Source organism: Sinocyclocheilus anshuiensis, unplaced genomic scaffold (genome assembly GCF_001515605.1).
Source record: "Sinocyclocheilus anshuiensis isolate Anshui unplaced genomic scaffold, SAMN03320099.WGS_v1.1 scaffold562, whole genome shotgun sequence".
Lineage (NCBI taxonomy): Eukaryota > Metazoa > Chordata > Actinopteri > Cypriniformes > Cyprinidae > Sinocyclocheilus > Sinocyclocheilus anshuiensis.
In genome coordinates this window covers 253396-273398 of record NW_015544158.1, presented here as the reverse complement: position 1 = coordinate 273398, position 20003 = coordinate 253396, and the positions used below count along the sequence as shown (strand labels likewise).

At 35.3% G+C, this 20003-nt stretch overlaps 2 protein-coding genes across 4 annotated transcripts; both read right to left on the bottom strand.

The window, feature by feature from the left end:
- Positions 1–1443: 1443 nt before the first annotated feature.
- Positions 1444–9032, bottom strand: LOC107695481 (P2Y purinoceptor 8-like). The gene is made up of 4 exons (XM_016495406.1): positions 8523–9032; positions 8308–8329; positions 7731–7840; positions 1444–2978 (listed from the first exon to the last, which is right to left on the bottom strand). Exon 4 carries the CDS (start codon positions 2962–2964, stop codon positions 1930–1932), a length of 1035 nt encoding a protein of 344 aa, XP_016350892.1. The 5' UTR covers positions 2965–2978; positions 7731–7840; positions 8308–8329; positions 8523–9032; the 3' UTR covers positions 1444–1929.
- A 946-nt stretch (positions 9033–9978) lies between these two features.
- On the bottom strand, positions 9979–17544 carry LOC107695475 (regulator of nonsense transcripts 3A-like). Of its 3 annotated transcripts, none has more exons than XM_016495397.1 (11): positions 16847–17543; positions 16006–16112; positions 15806–15912; positions 15552–15650; positions 15289–15399; positions 14809–14864; positions 14576–14734; positions 14099–14232; positions 12317–12602; positions 11936–12013; positions 9979–10371 (listed from the first exon to the last, which is right to left on the bottom strand). In XM_016495397.1, exons 1-11 carry the CDS (start codon positions 16985–16987, stop codon positions 10207–10209), a joined length of 1443 nt encoding a protein of 480 aa, XP_016350883.1. In that variant the 5' UTR covers positions 16988–17543; the 3' UTR covers positions 9979–10206. The 3 variants fall into 3 exon arrangements, with proteins under 3 accessions (XP_016350883.1, XP_016350882.1, XP_016350885.1); XM_016495396.1 differs by having other exon boundaries at positions 12317–12605; positions 16847–17542; XM_016495399.1 differs by lacking the exon at positions 11936–12013 and having other exon boundaries at positions 12317–12605; positions 16847–17544.
- Positions 17545–20003: the final 2459 nt, after the last annotated feature.

Genomic DNA, 20003 nt, shown 5'->3' with positions numbered 1-20003 from the left:
GAGCACTGAGGGCGGGCATCAGGTGAGCAAGCTAGTGAAACGTTGCACGCACAAAAGAGAAGGTCTGCACACATCCAAAAACGCACTTTTGCGGCAGAATTGCGGCACAGCTGTAATCCCATACAACCTCGCCCCTCCCCACCCCCCAACCATTTGAATTTCTGTAACTTGCATAATAATTATGCATGCACTGTATGTTTTTCCTCTTCTGCTGTCGAGGTAATGCAAGAAATGTTGTGATTGGTTGTCAAGGCAGCCAATCAGAATTTAGCAGCCTCTGTCTCTGATTGGCTGGAATTATGGCATATTGTAACGCTGGGTTGTGTTGAGCACACGAGCTGTTGGCATTTAGAGAGCACCAAGGGCTGGCATTAGGTGAACAAGCTAGTGAAACGTTGCACGCACAAAAGAGAAGGTCTGCACACATCCAAAAACGCACTTTTGCGGCAGAATTGCGGCACAGCTGTAATCCCATACAACCTCGCCCCTCCCCACCCCCCAACCATTTGAATTTCTGTAGGCGGGAATTATTTTTAATGATATTCTAATGGAAAGGTGGGATCACAGAGAACAGTCAAAGCAATGCAAATACATATGAGGACTGTAGAGAGGCTGGCAATAGGAAAACAAATTCAAAACCCAGACATTTTGGGCAATTTATAAATCCCGTTCAGGACATGGTCATCCTATTACTAAGTCATATTATGGCCCTATGAGATGCATAGCAGACATCCATATTTAATATAATATAATTATATATGTATGCATGTATGTATATAATGTATATGATAAATGCATCTGCTATACAAATGCTGTCTTTTTCTCTCTCTCTCACTTGAACCATAACATCACCTGTCGTAGCACACTTTGAAGTGGCGTTTGCAAACTGCTTTATTTCCTTTTTGTGCATTGCACTGGGCATGTTCTTTAGAATTCAATTGTATACTTCACATCGGTCTGAGACCACTTATATCCATTTCCTGGAAGCTATTTTATTTCCACTGAGGTCTTGCACTGATTGTGTTTTACTTTTTAAAAGTTCCATTTGTTCAGTACATGCACAGTACTTCGCTTGACATGCCATAGTTCTCAGTTTCATAGGAACTGAAAGAAATCTTGACCTTGCTGTGACATGTCTGTGGTCGAGGTTCTCAGAACAGTTTGCCTTATAGTTGTTGCCTGTTAGTTGGTTGTAACATTGCTTTTGTTGAATAGTCCATATGTAATATTTAATCTTAGAATGACAATAATTACAAAATCAATTTGTTTAGATGTGTTTATTAAATTTAACATGACAAAATAAATGCCCCTATATAACTTTGTATACTTTGTTACCACAGAAAAAAAATAAATAAAAATAAACATGTAACAATGAATAAGATTGTAATAATACAGGCACATTATAAACAGTATAAGTAATTTCATAGTATAAAATAATTTATAGATTAGCAATACATCTAAAATAGCTGCCACAATAAGTCTTTGTAGTTTTTCAGTCAGATCAGAAATTACTGAAGTTGCTGCTAACCACACATCAATGTACAAAAAATATGTCAAAGTTTCGGTGAGAAGGAACTTGGGTGTATGATACCAAAAAAAACAAAAACAAGATACACAACATCACGCGCCCTGAATGCATGTGAGCAGCATGCTTCTACTCAGTTGCTCAGCCAGGAAATCAAAACGGAACAAAAGCTAAACGCTACAAAACGATTACAAGAAAACTATCTATGGGAAGTGGTCCTTCCTATGAGTTTGCATTATATTGTTATAAGCACTATGAATTGTGTCAGAGCCGTGATTGTTAGCACTTGTGCTCTGACTCATTTAACAGTGCTCATATGGCCACTGATTCTGACAATTCCCCTAATATCGTCTCAAAATAAAAATAGCAGAAACGAAAAATATTAAAAACAACAAAAAGAAATGTTAAAAATTGTCACAGTCCTCATTTGCATTGCACGTTGTACGTCCAGAGAAAAAGCTTTCTCTACGACCCTCAATCATTTGCATCTCTCCCGTGCTGAGAGTATGCCACCTCAGCATTTGCCTTAGCTTCCGGCGAAACTCTTTCGATGCAAAATAATAAATAAATGGATCTATGCAACTATTAATGCAGCTAAGAGACAGGGAGAGTTTATAGTAGATATAGAGAGATTGGTCATAGTACAGCCTTATGATTGCGTGGGCCAATAGTAATATATTATTGGGAGCAAAACAAAAAATGTACACAAACAGAACGATGCACGCCAACCGCACAGCACGGCCTTTCTGTTGACTATTGGTTTTTCTGACCAGGGCGCAGATGATGTTAATGTAGCAAAACACTGTTATGATGAACGGACAGAGGAAGAGGATGATGAACATGCCAAAAATGAAGCCCGCCCAGTGAGCAGTGCTCGGGAGCATGTCCTTCCTCAACACGTCAAAACACGTGGTGATATTGCGCTCCTTTACAAAATATGTCAAGTCTGTTTTTTGCAGCGGGCTCAGAATCACAAGGACTAGCAGCCATATGAATATACAGGAAACAATTGCATATGTCTTCCTCTTCCTCATCTCTCTGAAGCGCATCGGTTTCACAATCCCCACGTAGCGGTCGGCGCTGATGGCAGTCATGGATAAAATGGAGCAGTACATGTTGCTGTAGAAAACCACCATCAGTACATTGCACATGCCCGTACCCAAAGTCCAGTTGTAACCCTGCATTTGGTAGGCAATCTGAAAGGGGAGCACAGTGCCCAGTATCAAGTCAGTCAGGGTGAGGTTGATCATGAAGATGATGGAGGGGGTTTTCGGAGAGGTGCGCATCAGTAACAGAAACAGAGAGATGCCGTTACCGCTCAGGTTGGCAAGGGTCACAATGACATAGATGGCTGACACAATATCACTGGCCAATTTGTTGTCAAACAGGGCCAAGGTGGCATTGTCCATTTTGATTTCGACCGTTTTTGAGACATTCATGGTTGTTTTTCCACCTGTTTGAAGAGACAGAGATTACTATGTGATTTGTGACCCTGGACCACAAAACCAGTCATAAGGGTACATTTTTTTGAGATTTATACAGAAATAAGCTTTCCATTGATGTATGGTTTGCTAGGATAGGAAAATATTTGGCCGAGATACAACTATTTGAAAATCTGGAATCTGAGGGTGCATAAAAAAATCCAAATATTGAGAAAATCGACTTTAAAGTTGTCCAAATGAAGTTCTTAGCAATGCATATTACTAATCAAAAATTAAGTTTTAATATATTTACAGTATGAAATGTACAAAATATCTTCATGGAACATGATCTTTACTTAATATCCTAATTATTTTTGGCATAAAAGAAAAATCAATAATTTTGACCCATACAATGTATTTTTGGCTATTGCTACAAATATACCCCAGCGACATAAGACTGGTTTTGTGGTCCAGGGTCACATTTTACCACTTGAACGTCAAATTGTGATAAACATCTGCATTGTTGGTTAGTTTTATTTGTTGTACAAAAAATTGGGTGTAGAAACAATTGCAAGTAAATTTCACAAATAATTACAAAGAAACGGCAAGTGAAACATTTAATTAAATGTGAAAATTCGAAGTAGAAAGACTGAAATAGTACTCCAATAATCTGTTTTATGTACAACTTTGAAAAATTTCATTGCATATTTTTACACTGTAGTTGTACTTTGAGAGCTTCATTTAAGATTCTTTTAAAAAAGAAAATGTATCATATTTAAAAAAAAAAATGCATAAATTATAATATATAATTGATATGTAGATTATAATTTATATAGTTTTTACACTCAGAAGAAAAGGTACAAAAGCTGTCACTGGGATGGTACACTTTAAAAAGGTACATTTTGTACCTAATTTACTCATCAAAGGTGCTTAGTAGTACTTAAATGGTGCATATTAGTTTTGAAAGGGCACCACTGCAGTGACAAAGACTGTGCAATGTAAAGTTTTAGAATTTATATATAAATTATCATTTTATTTATACAAATATTTTGTATAAATAATTGAATATTAATGTTAATAATATTAACATTATTTTATTATAATTTACATAACACTTTTAATTTATAATTTTATTTATTTATTATAAATACAATAATTGAATATTTTATTTTATTTTAGTATCTATTTTTAAGATGCCTGTGACATTGTAAGGTTTTACTGAAAAGACTTCTCCCTGCAGTCAGACAAGAAAGACATGAGATATAACACTGTAAAAACCATGCTACTTAAAACCATCACATACACTGGGGTGCACTTCTGTGAACAGGAAGTGTGAGGCCAGGTTATAGGCTTTCCAAACATGCTACTTCAGCAGGTACGCAAAATGCAGATGGCACATATAACCAACAAATCACTGCCTAACTTAAGTCTCAGAGCTGTTTCAGAAATGTTGACCGAAATGATTCACAAGCAGTCTCAAGCAAGGGACTTTTTTCGTGTTTTTCAAAAGGAAGTGAAAAATTATTTTAATGCCACAGCGTGTGCCAGCATCAGATTTGATAGTCATTACAGATTTAGTGCAGCTGACTTGCACAGATTGAAATTGTAGAGGTGGGCTGTAGTTTCAAATGCTTTACGTAAAATAATGTTTTCTGAAACAGTGTCCTTGTTTCTTTAAAAGACATTCGTAGACTTAATACGCCTTTTTTGAGGTCATGATGCCAACTTATGGGTACAGCACCTTTATGCATACTCAAACTGAATATTTAAAGTTTAGTTAGTCTAAAATGTGTCCCCAACTCTGTTTAAAAGTCAACCCTATGCTCATGAGTCATTTATTTTCTAATTTATTTAATTTCTTGAATTTTGTGCGACCTAAAGTAGACAGCGCCAAAACTCTACATACAAAAAAACAAACAAACAAAAATAGCCACTTGTTCAGTTTAATAATTTAAATGAGCTTTAGTATATTCTGTAACAATTTAATTTTATTGTGTTCACTCTGTGTTTATTACATGAGTAATATTTGTTGACATAACTTAATAGGCAGTGGATCTGTAGTTTCCAGCATTAGGACTGCATTAGGAGGGTAAATTTAGGGATTAAGTATTATTTTGTGTTTTTCAGTTAATGTTCAGCTGTGTTGGATATCTAGAGGAGTTTATGTAATGTTTTTGAATTTTGTGGTTAACATTACGCAGAAGAGTGTTGCCTTAGGCTGTGGGCACTCAGTCAGTAATAATATATATATATATATATATATATATATATATATATATATGACCTAAGCCAACTAAATTGTGTTGACACAACTAAACAAATTTATTTTGAACTAAATTAAATTGTGTAAAAACTTTCTTCAATTAAATGAAGTAAGTAGTAAATAAATTTGAGTATAAGATATAACGAGTGTAGTGCAAAAGAGCTTATCAGTCTGTTAAAGTGATAACAGACTGATAAGCTGTTTTCAACTTTTTTAAATAAACTGTTTTAAAATAAGTTTTAAACTGTTTAACAGTTTAACTGTTTTACAATAAGTTGTTTTAAACTAGTGGTAAGAAAACATCCAAAATACACTTTTAAGTGTTGCTTTTAATGTACTTTATCAATTTGAGCCTGTAGATTTCAATTACAATATATTTTTAAAGGCTGTTTTCTGAAAATTAGTTTTTTTTCAGTCAGTCAAAAATCTCCACTTAAGTATCACACCAAACTTACAATTTTTATTAATATCCATATTCTGAAGGTTTTTACAGTTTTACAAGTTATTACATATCAATATTCTAAAGGCTTTTATTACATTCATGATTTTATACTTTTTTCCCTTAAAAGTAGTGTTTTTTTGATGAAAAGAGATATCTAAAATCTCCTCTGTAAAAACCTTTGACTCAACAAAATGAAACAAAAATTCATATTTTTGTTCTGACAGTTTATGCAAATAAGCACATATTTAATTAGATCATGCCTCATTTGCATATTTAAATATAACATTTCAGAAAACTGAACTTTTTTTTTGTTGTTGCAATTCTTAATGCAGTTAATAAACTGAGGAAATGGTGATATCAATTAGTCAATGTTTTTACCCTATATTCACCTGTGGTGCCTTGCCTTAAAGGGATAGTTTAACCCCCAATTCAATTCAATTCAATTCAGTCATCATTATACAGTATGTTTTTGCTCTTCTTCAGAGCACTAAGGAAGATATTTTGAAGACTGCTGGGGTCCAGACAATATTGGACACTGTTGACTTTCAATGTATCCACAGAAGAAAGAAAGCCATACAGCTTTAGAACAACGTAATAGTGAGTACATGTTTAAAAAAATACCCCTTTAGCTAAACCATTGTTCATTATCTAGAGAATTTTTTGCCATTGTTTATCATTTTTTCAATGGATATTTGATTTTCCCTCTAAATATTAGCTACACACCGTCCTTGAAGTCCATCAATTCCATCCTTCACAAGTATTTTTATATGGGTGTTTCTGTCATTAAGCCATAAGCAAGTTTTAAGTGCAAGTTTTGTGCAAGGGCTCCTGCAGCACAACTGGTGGAGAACACATTAATATTCCTAAACTCACATCAGTACAAACTGATGTATAGTGTACCTGAATATACTGCATGTTATTTTGAATTTGGCATCTGCCTAATTCAAAATGGCAAAACTTATAACCTACTAACCTATTATCACACATAGCGTTGCATGTTTTTTTTAACGTGTTTTATTTTCAGTGAAACCATGTGAAGATAACAACCTACATGCAGAGCCACAGCTCGCTGCCACACTTGCACGATTTAAATGTTCTCAGGGTAAGTTTTTTTTTTTTTTTTTGGAAAGTCAGTTTCCATATAACCACAAACCATCTCGGCTACAAAAAAAGCTTGAACATTTTCACAGTTATTGCCAAAATTCATTAAACACATATTGCCCCAATAATGGGACCAATTCTATCAAGTTTTCACAATGGAACCTGCTTCTGAAATCGCCTTTTCTAAGCTTGTCAGCGGAATTTAAACAGTAAAACAGTTATCAAAAACAAATTCATAAAACCGAAGGAATGTAAAAAGTAACATACAAAAACCTTTTAGTTTGAAGGACAGAATTCAACTAAATTATATTAATTTAAAACAGTTTTAGGAATTTAAAACCACCATATAAAACCACTGCTAGATAATAGTTCCTCACAACTAGGCCTATTGTTTCCTGTTTTACAGTGATGAAAACATAATACTGGCACAGAGTAAATCTGTTTGCAATCTCACAGTACTTTCTCATCACTAGTGAAGTGTTACACCATCGTGACTCATCTGCTAGTAGTCAAACTAGAAAGAGCTCTCTGTTGTGAAATGACGTTGATAGTATGTGATCAGTGAATTTATAATTGAGTCTAACTTGGAAAAATGTTGTCAGTGTTACTATATTTTAAATGTTACAGTTGTTGTCCTTTGTATCAATGGGAGATTTAGTTGGAACGTTCAAAATACTTTAAATCTGGAGTAATAATGGACTGAAATTGTATCAGATCATCCGTTCAGTGAACGATCACACAGTTCTACCTCAACAAGAGCTGCAAAACATTCATTTAACAATTCATCTGTTCTAACTAATAGCAGAGCACATGTACAAAATGTCAATTTTTCACTCAAATCTGAATTTGCAATCATATTTCAAGGAAAACTACGTAAAGTCCCTGTGATTATCACAGCAACTCGAAAGTGTTAAGTATATCTGCACAGATTTAGGAAATACATATTTTTAAAAATCAATTTCAGGCTTGTGTACGTACCTCAAGAAGCATGTGCGACTTCTTCCCTCGTGTGTTGATGGCAGTTAATCTGGCATGACTGTTAGACGCAGGAAACCTCTTGATGAGAGGAAGTACACCGCCTAACTACTCTTTTCGATCAGAATATAGTAAACTTAGAGTTACACATATGTGAAGTGTAACAACATATTCCATGTTTCCAAAATATCAGAAATGTTTAACATTTATAAGAAGATTACATAGTTTCATCGTCAAAGTTATAACATTTATTAATTCATCAGTTCAGTGATGTTCGCAAACAAAACTAAATTTACAGTATCCACAGAGGAAGTTCCTCTAATGTCATGCTGGTTGTACACAGTTTCTCTTTCTCATTAATGATGTGTGACTTTTAATGTTTTATTGGATTCGATTTTTTAAACACCTCCTAAAGTGAAATTGATGTGGGAGGATGTGGTTAAGGCGATACACCACATAAACCTGTAAAATAAAGGCACACACCTTTCCCCACGCCAAGCACGAATACTCTGAGGGGTCCCACCCAACACCAAATACACCAAATTTTTAGTAATGAACTTACAGATGCGTTAATACAAACCTCAGTGTTTCTTTCGTCAGGCCTGTAAAGTCCCATGTGGATATATATATATATAATAAATATATATAAAAAATATATATATAAATAGAAAGAAACAAACAAAGAAAGAAAGAAAAGCAAAGAAAGAACAAGTTTTTATTCATTGATTTTTTTTTCAAAAACAAAAAAGGAAACTAATGCAGAAACTCATGCAGGGGGTTTTATCAGCGTCATACCTGTGATCTTGTTTCCTGTTTGCTTTGTGAGCTCAACTTTTACGTTGGTAATTGATGCATTAGACAACACATTAAAATAAACATTTTATTTTGGACTAAGGGGAACTGCTATTTGACTAAAGATGACTGCCATTAGTGACAGGACACTTCTGTACAGGATGCATTTATCACATCTTCCATCAATACTCCTTCACTGAGAACTAGAAAAGCAGTGGTGATGGGTATGAAAAAAAATACAGACTAAGAAGTAAAATTGGAGGTAAAAAGTCATGCCGCGAAAGACACAGGAAGACATTATGACTTGTTTTCTCACTCTGAAAGTGTGGGAACTAAAGGTGTAGTATGAGAAACTGCAAATTATATTAATTTCTATATTTTCAGTGCAAACTGATTCTGCTTTAGAGTTGACTCACAAAGTGCAGACTTCAGCTGCTGAGCTGTTTTGCAAGCAAAAGCAATAAATCTCAAGAAATCCAGCCTTAAGAAAAAATATTATTTTGTATTATTTAATTTGATTTGTAATTATGGTAAAATCTGGTCTTTTATCTTCGGAAATATGCCCATATTTAATGACCTTAAAAAATACTGAATTATAGAATTTTGTAATTTTATATAATTAGTTTTGTTAATTTAATTTTACCAAATTCTTTTTTTTTTTTTTTTAAAGCTATACATTGTTAAGTTTAATCATAGTGTAAAAGTCCAAATTTAAGTTATGAATTTAAATGTTTAAAGTAAAATAATAATAACATTCAAATAATACGTTATATAATCATATATCTTTATTGTACACAAATGGTCAATCCATCAAATACAGTATCAAATTTTTAAAGTATTCTACAGAGTTCACTCTTTTTTTCTTTTTTTTTTAACTCAACAATAATTCTAAAAACGTGTATTTTTGTAGGCTTATTTAATAACAGACGGGATCTTTAAGTGCAAATCAAAGGTAAGGCATGTGACCCCATGTAGCCTCCCCCCACTGAATGACTGCAATTTCTCGAAAAGAAATATCACAAAACATGTTATCTGACCTAACAGAAGACGATTTTAACAATTTATTTTGTTCTTTTTGGCCCGCAGGTAAAACGATGCTCTGAAAGTTGCTATATCCTGTTGTGAGATGTATTTGTTAATACAGAAAAGCCACAATGTCTATACATCAGGGACAACAGAAGCATCATTCAAAGGCATTACAGTGTGAAAGTGTAAAATTAAGAGGTACATGCTTAAATGTTTCATTAATACAATGTAGCATTTTTATATTCCTAAAGAAAAAATATGTCTCTGTTCCCCATCCCACATTACTTATATTTAAAATACAGATTTCACAACACATACTGCTTTTCTTCAGTAAAATCTCTATATATATATATATATATATATATATATATTCTTTTGTTTAACGGAATCCATTCCTTGTACTACAAAAGGCATACAAATCTGATCTGAGGTATTTTTCTCAATAAAGTGGTGTGAATCCTTGATAAGCATACAGAAGCCGATCATTTTAAATTTATGACACTGTTGACTTTGTGTGTAAAATATTAAGTAGGGAATTCAATGTACTATACTCACACATTGACTAACAAGACAGAAAACAAGGTTGATCTCGATTGTTCTTTCTATTCTGGCATGACCCTTGCTTCTAAAAGTAGACTTCTTCCTGTCGTGTTTTTTTTTTTTACTCGTTGGCACTCTTCTCTGAGCCTGTACCAATGACCGTCTTGTAGCAGTGTTCTCCTCCGTGTTTGGGAGATATTGGTGGGAAGTCAAACGTCTTGTTCCCAGAGCCCATTTGCTTGCGGTTTCTAGCACCAGGTTGGTACAGCTGCATTGCCGGTCGGTCCTGTGCCGTGAAATGAGTAAGACACAAAAGACAAAAGCAATACACTCATATTTCATACCACAAACACAGATTTTTCTCATGACAGGTTAGTCAAGAAAGTGCTATTCATGCATATAATCAATTTCCTTCCCCATCTGAATCACATTTCAGTTAGGCAGACAACCAGCCATTGACAGCCCCTCAAAATCCATTTAGTCCATAACAAAAACATTATACTGCATTGTATCTGTTATGCCCTGTTTCGATTTGGTGATGATGGGTCGGGTGTGACACATAATGGCTAAAGCTCAGGGCTAGTAACTGGACTACTGTTGCTATCATCACTTCTGAAAATAAGTATATTGTAAGTCACTTTGGACAAAATCATCTGCTAAATGACTACTTACTAAAATGTATAAACAGAATCCAGCATGTAAGCATTTCAATGTGAAGATCATATGTATTCTTCTGTATACATGTAGGATCTGTTCCAAAACCAAGTGAAATGCTATTTACTGTCTACATAGGGAGCAGTCTTTTAAGACAACATCCTACATGCTTTACATAGGCAGCAACTCACACAAATAGTGCTCCTCATGGAAAAAAGCAAAGGAGACTCTCCTCTCATTTCAGTAGAGTTTGGTGAAACATGTTGCTAAGCTAACAATGTGATACTCTAATAAGCATAAAAACATATTGGGAAAAATTAAATTTTTAGATATGATTAAATAATTTTTATCCACACCTTTCACTATATAAGTATACATACAGTGTATACAAATTTAGTGGATAAAACTTGTTTAACTGAAATTTCTCTCACCGTCTTGGATGGATGTTTTTTCTTCCTAAAATAGACCAAGATTTGGTCGAAGTCCTTAAACTTTTATTTTCAGGTTTAAAGAAATGTTCGAATTTCTCTCACCTCGTCCACCGTCTAGGATGGATATTTATTCTTCACTTATAATACACAAATAAAGTTTCTATATTTTAAATGTTTCAAAATCCTTAAAATCCACTTTTTAAATTTATTTCCAGGTTTAAATGAGATGTTGAAACTAATTTACAAATAGGCTACATTTTAAAACTACATTTATAATTATATTTTTCTAACTATATTTATCTTTAATGGATCCCCACCCCCCATATTTTTAAAAAAATATTATAGAATTTTTTATAATGTTATATTTTTATTTGATTTTTAAAAATCCTTAATTTTTGTTTATTTCTAGGTTTAAATGAGTCGTTGCATCTCATTTATACATTTGTAACTATATTTCTACTGGACATTCCTCATCTGCCATCTTAAATGAATCCCCCCACACCACCTCTACATTGGGGGCAAGATGCATACGATGCCTTAAAATGCTGCCCATGCAGGCAACTCACTACGTTTTGGAACAGAGCCGTAGTTTTCAGTTGTATAAGCTTCTTCTATTGGGAACCACTCCTCATCTGTGCCATTACAGCATTAGCGACATTCTGCTGTCAGCAAGTACGCCTGGCACTGTAAGGTGCGGGGCCTCTCAGTATACAGCATGTGTAGCATCCCCTCCCGTGGGTAGAAAGGCTCAAAAACTAGCTGTACCTTTGCTGGCAGAGCCCCTCCTATCTGGTCTGGCCCCTCAGACTGGGAAGTCCTTTTCTCCTGATGCACTAACACAGACTGAGAGACACGTTGTCTTCCGTCAATAATATTGCCAACAGCCAAATTACAGCTAACTACCTCAACACATCAGTGTAGGCTGCATTGAAAGCCCCGTGAGGGAGGCAGATTCGTATTGTATTTCCCACAGACATAATGATGTATATATGAACTACAGATGTGTAAATATTGAATGCATTAGTGGATTCATCTGCTACACAGACCGGACAAACTGACTGATGACAATAACTGTACATAATACCAGAACCAGAGCTGCAAATAGACTGTGGTTGAGATATCGCTACTCTGTTGGCATTTATTTACCTTATTGCGAATCCGTTCTTTCCTGCTGCCCTTGTCCTCTCGTTCCTCTTTTCCCAGTTTGTCTCCAGTCTCTGAGCAGTAAGAATAGCCATGATGTTGGTCTTTCTTGGCTCTGTCCTGGCAGTAGCCTTTACCCCATTTGGTCTCCTCCTTGCGTCGCATAAACTTGTCAAACTCGTAGTGATGCCTCTGTCGTTTGCGCTCCTCATCTCTGCCGCGATGCTCTTTGTCCCTCTGGCGACGGCCATGACCTTCCCGCTGCTCCTTGTCACTCTCAATTTGACTCCTACTATGGAGAGCCCACTTAATAAAATCAACCACTTCAATATGACTTTATAAATAAATGTATATACAGTGGGGTCCAAAAGTAACTAAATATGAAAAATCAGCAAAATCTGATGATCGTGTTATCCCATGTGATTTGAGAATGATCTAAAGAACATGTGCCTCAATGGAGGAAAGAACATCTTACCATCTATACAAAGAGTTCACATGATCAATGACAAAAATTTAATTGATTATTGGGCTAGAAACAGCAGAATTGTAAAATTCTTCTTCATTTTAAGACATAACTTCTTTAGTTTCACATTTTTCAAAATCCTTAACTTGGTTCAATCTATCGATTTTGTTAAAGGGGTCATATGATGCTGCTAAAAATAACATTATTTTGTGTATTTGGTGTAATGAAATGTGTTTATGTGGTTTAAAGTAAAAAAAAAACATTATTTTCCACATACTGTACATTATTGTTTCTCCTCTATGCCCCGCCTTCTGAAACGCGTCGATTTTTACAAAGCTCATCGGTCTGAAAAAGCGAGGTGTGCTGGGATTGGCCAGCTATCCAGTGCGTTGTGATTGGCCGAATACAAACACAGCGGCCTAGCGTGAGCGAAAGCCCCGGCTTAGCGTGAGCTGAGGCCGGGCAAGAGTGAGCTGAGGCGGCTGGATCGAGAACGGCGGTCCCGGCGGATCCGACGAAGGAGAGCGGTGAAAACGGTGAAAGCCGATCCGGCGATCCACAGCACTAAGTTGATGTATTCCCTCAGCGACCAGCACGGATCAGCTCTAGGCATGACGAAGCGGATATCGTCCTCTTTTGGAAGACCAAACAAAGTAGTTTCGCTTTCACAACTAAGCACACAGCGTCTTCACGACATGGCGGCAGCGGCAACAACAATACTACAGCGAGAATAAAAGTTACGCCTTCTTTCTTTGCGTGAACATTTGGGCGGCGTTATGCAAATCTTCCCACATAGTGAGGTAGATATGTGGGGGCGTGTTCGAACGAGCCGTTTTAGGTAGGCGTGGCTGACTCTTAACTTTTATCAAGAATATCTCTTTGGATTTGAGACTTTAGTCTTTGCAACTTTACAGATCTTCTTTATGCACCAAGAGCTTGTAACACTCCAAAGAGAAAGGAAAAAATGAAATTGCATCATATGACCCCTTAATTGGATGGAGGCAGATCTGAATGCGAGCTTGCAGTCGACTGTAAGAAAAGGGCGGGGTTTAAGAGAGAAGTCTGTTGTTTCACCGGAAGATCGAGACTTTGATTAAGATCGTATTTAGATTTTTGATTACGAGGTCAAAAAAAGAAAATACTTCAACATATGCATGGATGAATCTTACACAATAATATCATTAAGATGCATTCAGAAAACATCCTTTCCATTTTGTGCCAACTTTAAACTTTTTGTTTATTTCCAAATTTGAATTACAGTAGATTTTTAAACTCCACTGTATCTTTTATGGCAAGTAGGGCAAGTTTTAGGTAGCTCTTACTTATCCTTGGAATCCTTTGACTTAGTGTGTCCTGCCGGCTTTTCCCATCTGTTCTTCTCTATCTCTCCACTGTCTGCTTTATCTTTCAGTCTGTCTGAGTCCATGTCATCGTCTCGATCACACTTCTTCAAAAGCTAAAGGAGGCAATATGCAGATCTCATGTAATGACTGGTTTTCAGTACAGTACTGATAACCACAGCTGAAAAACAGTCTGTCACGCTTGAGGTCCAAAAATGATGAAGAAGTTCAAAGACTAAAGTAAAACAAGGTTTATTTGACAAACGCAAAGGTAGATAAATCCAAATACGAGTAGGCAATGTGAAAATAGAAGTGAAGTGAAAATAGAGCAACTTAAATACAGGGCTATAATGACAAAAACCTGTGCTGACTAAATGAATCACAATGAAACTAAGACCAAAATAACTGAAAGTCTGTGACACAGTCATCTTCAAGATGTGATATTGTTTTAAGTCATACCTTGATCTTTATCTCCTTTTCAGAAAGCTTCTTCTGCTTTTCAGCCTCCTTCCGCTTTCGTCTCTCCTCTTCTCTGCGCTTCCTCTTCTCCTCTTCCCTCTGTCGCTTCTTTTCCAGTTCCCTCCTTCGCCTCTCCTCTCTTTTTTCCTCTCTTATTCTCTAGAATTGAAAAGGATCATGTATATACAGTACAAAACCACAGTGTATAACATGCATTCAGATGGTGCTCTTACCTGTTTCTCTAATTTCTTGTTTTTGATGTATTCCAGCAAGGGTGTTGTCCTTTTGGCTACAAATAAAGTCACATAGAGGGAAAACAGCGCTCAGTTAACAGCTTTGAAAACTGGTAGAGACTTGGACAGTGATATTTTTGAGGAATGATTGTGTTTAATTTATGTTGTAAAACAAAAAATGAGAACACCTGTTATGTTCTAATTCAAGTAATGTTCACCACAGACATATTTTTAATAATCCATTAATATCCTCTATTCCAATAAACCCATAGCAGCCCATTACAAATTATCCGACCAGTACTACCAGTATACTAGAAGAGCATTTCTCAACATCAAAAAGTGTTCTCATCAAAATGAACTAAGACCAGCTTCGTAATACTTGTATGTCCTAGACATAATACTTGTCATGTATATATATGTCCTGGACATATATTTATCTACAAAAAGGCTAACAGTGCTAAACGATTTCCAAAACAGTACCTATGAGTTCTCGGGTTTTAGCTTCAATCTCTCCCAATAGTGTTTCTGGATTGGCCATTGATTTCTCCTCATCACAAGAGTAATTTTCCAGAAATCGCCTGTATTCTGGGTCTGAATTAGGAAGATTGTAAATAGAGATAAAGTGTTTAACAAATTTATTGGCTTTTTGCAGTATATACTTTACTCAGTAAAGTCACTTTTTATGAATATTGAAATGTATAAATAATATTAATAATGTTTTATAAATTAAAAATGGTAAATACCTTCTTCAATAGTTCCTGCTTTAGCATCTTTCTTCTTTAAATTTTTCTTTGAAACTTTCTGAAATGGAGCAAATTCTACAACAGCTGGATACTCTTGGCCTACATAAAAAAAAATATACAACAAATAGTATATTAAACAAATATGTTATGAACCTGTTATAAATAAAAGCCATTTATATTACCACTATTATAGTTATAACTAGGATGAACTAGATTGAGGGTGAATAAACAGTAAAAAGAGGGCAATTAATTACCTTTATTATCAATGAATACATAGCCATCAAAGCGATCTCTGAAAATAATGATATCCTCTGGGTTTTTGAAGTTGATGTATGCTCTTGAAAAGAGATGTGGGTATAAACTGGGGAGAATAAATATATAAAGACACGCACATGTATCAAACGCTGACAGTGCTTCTGATCACAGTATATTCATATACACAAACCAAATAGACCTCTGATCAGCGGGGAAGAACTCAAAATAGTCAAAAGATGGAAGAGGACTCAGATGCTCCTCGAGCTGGTCTTTTGATAAACTGGGTGGCAGTCGGCGTATGACAACCTATATAAAAAGAAGCATGTATAAAGAAAATTGTACTAAAAAAATCTACATCAAAAGCAAGATCAGCACCCACAATTACAAAATTATAGTTGCAAATATTAGAAATAAAATGGCAATGACAAAAATCGTACATATATGATGTGAGCACAACATTGCACAAGAGACAAAAAGAGGCCTGACTGGTATACAGTACAAAATAAAAGCTGAAATATTAATGATGAGGAGGGGCTGTGAACATTTAATTAGTTACAGTCTAATTTTATTGAGGAGTACATAGTTCCTGTGCATGAATCAAATAGAATAAGTTATCGTGCTTTTGTGTCATTTTTAATGATTAAAAAATCTAGTCCCCATTAATTGCAAATGCATGGTAAAGAACAGTACATTATTTGAATTTTCCATGTGTTCCAAAATGTAAGTCATACGTGAGTGTGAGTAAATGTTACACATACACACACATTGGCTATATATAAATATTAAAAATGTTCATTTTCAAATGTCTCTCTCATTGACTGTGCACTTTTCTAAAAGATCTAAATATTCAACGCCTAGACTATTAAATCCATCCAAAGGGGTATTTGTGTACGAGTGCATTTGTGTTTGACGTGATTGATGCCACTGGGATCTTCGTTTCGACGGCTGTCTTGCGTCTTCGCTGTCTATGGTGCTGAATCCCCTTCCCTCCATCATCATCATCAAACTCTCCCAACCTACCAAACAGCTGCGCCACTTACCTTGCTGAAGGTCTCCTTTTTCTCCTCCTTGTGCTTCGGGTTCACCGCGACGTTGTCCTGCTTCCTCTGACACTCCCTGAACTGGATTTCGACGCTGCCTCTCTCCCTGCTTCCTGTCCTCTGCTCCTTTTCAGACCTCATATCTCCATTTCGCCCTCTTCGCTCTCCGAAATCCGCAACTCTCGCGGGAATTCACCCAAATACCGCGAGGCTTGCACGTCAGTGTTTATTCTCTTGTCATGTCCAAAATATGTTTCGTTGAATTTTGTTTAAACAATTTTTAAAGTTAAACAGAATATGGTTATTTGGGCATTATATATTTGGAGATATTTGGAGTAAAACAAATCTCTTCCTTTCAGCAAGATGGAGGGGTATAAAAACGACGACCATGACTGTCATCGTTTAGTGCCGGGTGCCGGGTGCCGCGCTGTCGTCCTCGGAGTCGCTGTCAGTGCAGCTCGGCTGAACGCATGTTCGGTCTGGACCGAACGGGCTGCCGGTGCTGACTGTGCTCCATACGTCCGGGCTGCTGGGCTGACTCACGGAGCGCCCGTTATAGTCACAACGACTAGGAACTGCAAGAAACACGAGATCACAATCTGTCTTCAAACGTATCCCTGTCCATGTATCTATATTCTGTTTCCATCCCCTTATTTATCTGCGTCTGAGAAAGCACAAATCATCTATTAAGTATAAACCCATCTATACAGCTATAACCTATCTATTCTTATTGTCAAAAATGTAGTCCTACCCTGTCTATCTATACAAAAGTAGATCCGACTGTTTATTTATCTGCAAAAGTAGCCTATCCGTTCGTCTACAAAAATATATCCATCCATCTGCGAAACTACTCCACTCATAAATCCACTCATTTATTAATCAAAACAAATGTGTCTGTCCATCTGTCTACCAGAAGTATCAATCCACAGCTAGACCTATATTTATTTAAATATACATCTGTATGAAAAGCATGCATATGTCCATTCATTTATTTATCTGCAAATTTATCTATCATCTGCATACATACATATACTTTATCATTAAAAATATGATCTGTCTACAAAAGTAGACAGCCGTTTATTTATCAGCAAAAGAATCTGTCCATCTTTCTGCTAAAGTACTATCCACCCGTTTATTTATCTAAATGTGTCTGTCAACAGTGTTGGGCAAGTTACTTGGAAAATGTAGTGAGCTAAGCTAACGGTACTTTTCATTAAATGAAGCTTCAGTACGCTAAAGCTACAGCCCTGTGAAATGTAACAAGCTAAGTAACATGGCAAAAGTAGTTTACTACATCTAAGCTATTTTTTAAAAACATTTTTATATTGAACCAACATCATAACAAGTCAATGCTCTCTCAGTGATCAATAAAACTGTCAGTCAAGCAGATAGACAGGCATAATAGTTCAGTTTAATTGTTTATCCAACAACTGTTCCAAACCAATTTGGCAACAAAAATCAGCATCATGTACAGGGCCGGATTTACCTCATATTGTGACAGGCAAAATTGATTTTTGCTGTCAGCCGGAAACCTCCTATTGGTAGTTAATATTGTGGCTTTATTGTATACAGATACATTTATATAAATGGTAACACTTCACAATAAGGTTCATTAGTTAGCATTAGTTAAGTATAGTTAACATGAACTAAGAATGAACAATACTTCTGCAGAATTTATTAATATAAATGTTAACATTTACTAATGCATTATTAAAATCAATAGTTGTGTTTGTTCACATTAGTTAATGCACTGTGAACTACATTAACTACAAATGAACGACTGTATTTTCATTATTAACAAAGATGAATAAATACTGTAATAAATGTATTGTTCATTGTATGCTCATGTTATTTAATACATTAGCTAACATGAATGAAATCTTATTGTATAGTGTTACCATCTAGATGTATAGGCCTACAAATAACTTAGGCTACGTTTATTTGCATTGTTGCATGTGGCATTATATTATTAACATTTCACCAAAATCAAGTTCAAATACTAAGTTTTTGACCAGCGAATGTTTTTTTCCCCGTCATTAAGGCCACATCAAAGGCAGTACGTGCATCGTATTTACGTTTTCATGAACTTGCAGGTTATACAGTTTTCTGTCATTATGTGGGCGCTCGGTTTTTTTTTTTGTTATTTGGCCAAAGTATCATATTATGATTCAGCGCTTCGCACAAGCTATTTGACAGTGATTCGACAACAAATTTGCTAAGACACTCTTCTCCGCTCCTCAAATACAAAAAAACATTAGCCTTTATAAATATAGTGTTTCTTGAGTAAAGAAAACGCTGTACTTATTGAATCAACAGTTCTTTATTTACCTTCAGACTAGGGCTGGGCGATATGGGCAAAAATTGGTAACACTTTAGAATGCAGTAAGTAGTAGCAAATTTAGGACAAAGGTAGTTCCTTATTAGGTATTTGATAATTACTAATAAAAATATATCCTCATTGAGAACTACTTGTGAACTATGATCAGTTAATAAATAATAACCAATTATACATTTTAAAATTGTGACTACTACTCTTACCAAAGGATGGATGTCCAAATTTAAAGATAGAATAATAATAAAAATGACAATTGTTTTTGTCAAGAGAACATCATTATTTATATTCAAGAAAAGTCCTCCCCAGCCTACTGTCACTACAGGTATAGGTCTTTTGGAGTCGGAGACATACCGAACTGACACAAACTAGAGCTCATAATAACTAATAATAATAACTAATTAAATCACTTCCTACCTTAACCACTCAGTAATTACTAAGTAATTTAATAAGTTATTTAAAATATTTTATATCTGACACATACATTTGTGTGAGGTACTACTGATATTTTACCAGACACTGTAATCTGGAATATGCGCACTACCTATTACTTCCTGCATAGTTACATGTTAACAACGGACCATTATTCTAAAGTGTTACCCAAAAATTCATATCTCGGTAGTTTTTGGCCAATTTGCGATATTCGGTAGGCTATATCTCGGTATTTTCGTTTTTGTATTTTAAAAAATCTGTATTTAATATTCCTATATATTTAATATATTAAAGCGGAAGTTAAATTCACTAAACTAACAATTTTAATAAATGAGAACAAAAGCACAGTTGTGTTAGGCTATTTTGATTACCCCATTACGGTCACTTTACAGT

Bases quoted from the DNA above. Each gene is read 5' to 3' on its own strand.
- LOC107695481 (XM_016495406.1), bottom strand. From the start codon at position 2,964: ATGAATGTCTCAAAAACGGTCGAAATCAAAATGGACAATGCCACCTTG.
- LOC107695475 (XM_016495396.1), bottom strand. From the start codon at position 16,987: ATGAGGTCTGAAAAGGAGCAGAGGACAGGAAGCAGGGAGAGAGGCAGC. The intron at 14,735-14,808 runs GTAAGAGCACCA...TTTCAATTCTAG, and splicing joins ACAAGAAATTAGAGAAACAG to AGAATAAGAGAGGAAAAAAG. The intron at 12,606-14,098 runs GTAAGAGCTACC...GGCTCTCCATAG, and splicing joins TCAAAGGATTCCAAGGATAA to TAGGAGTCAAATTGAGAGTG.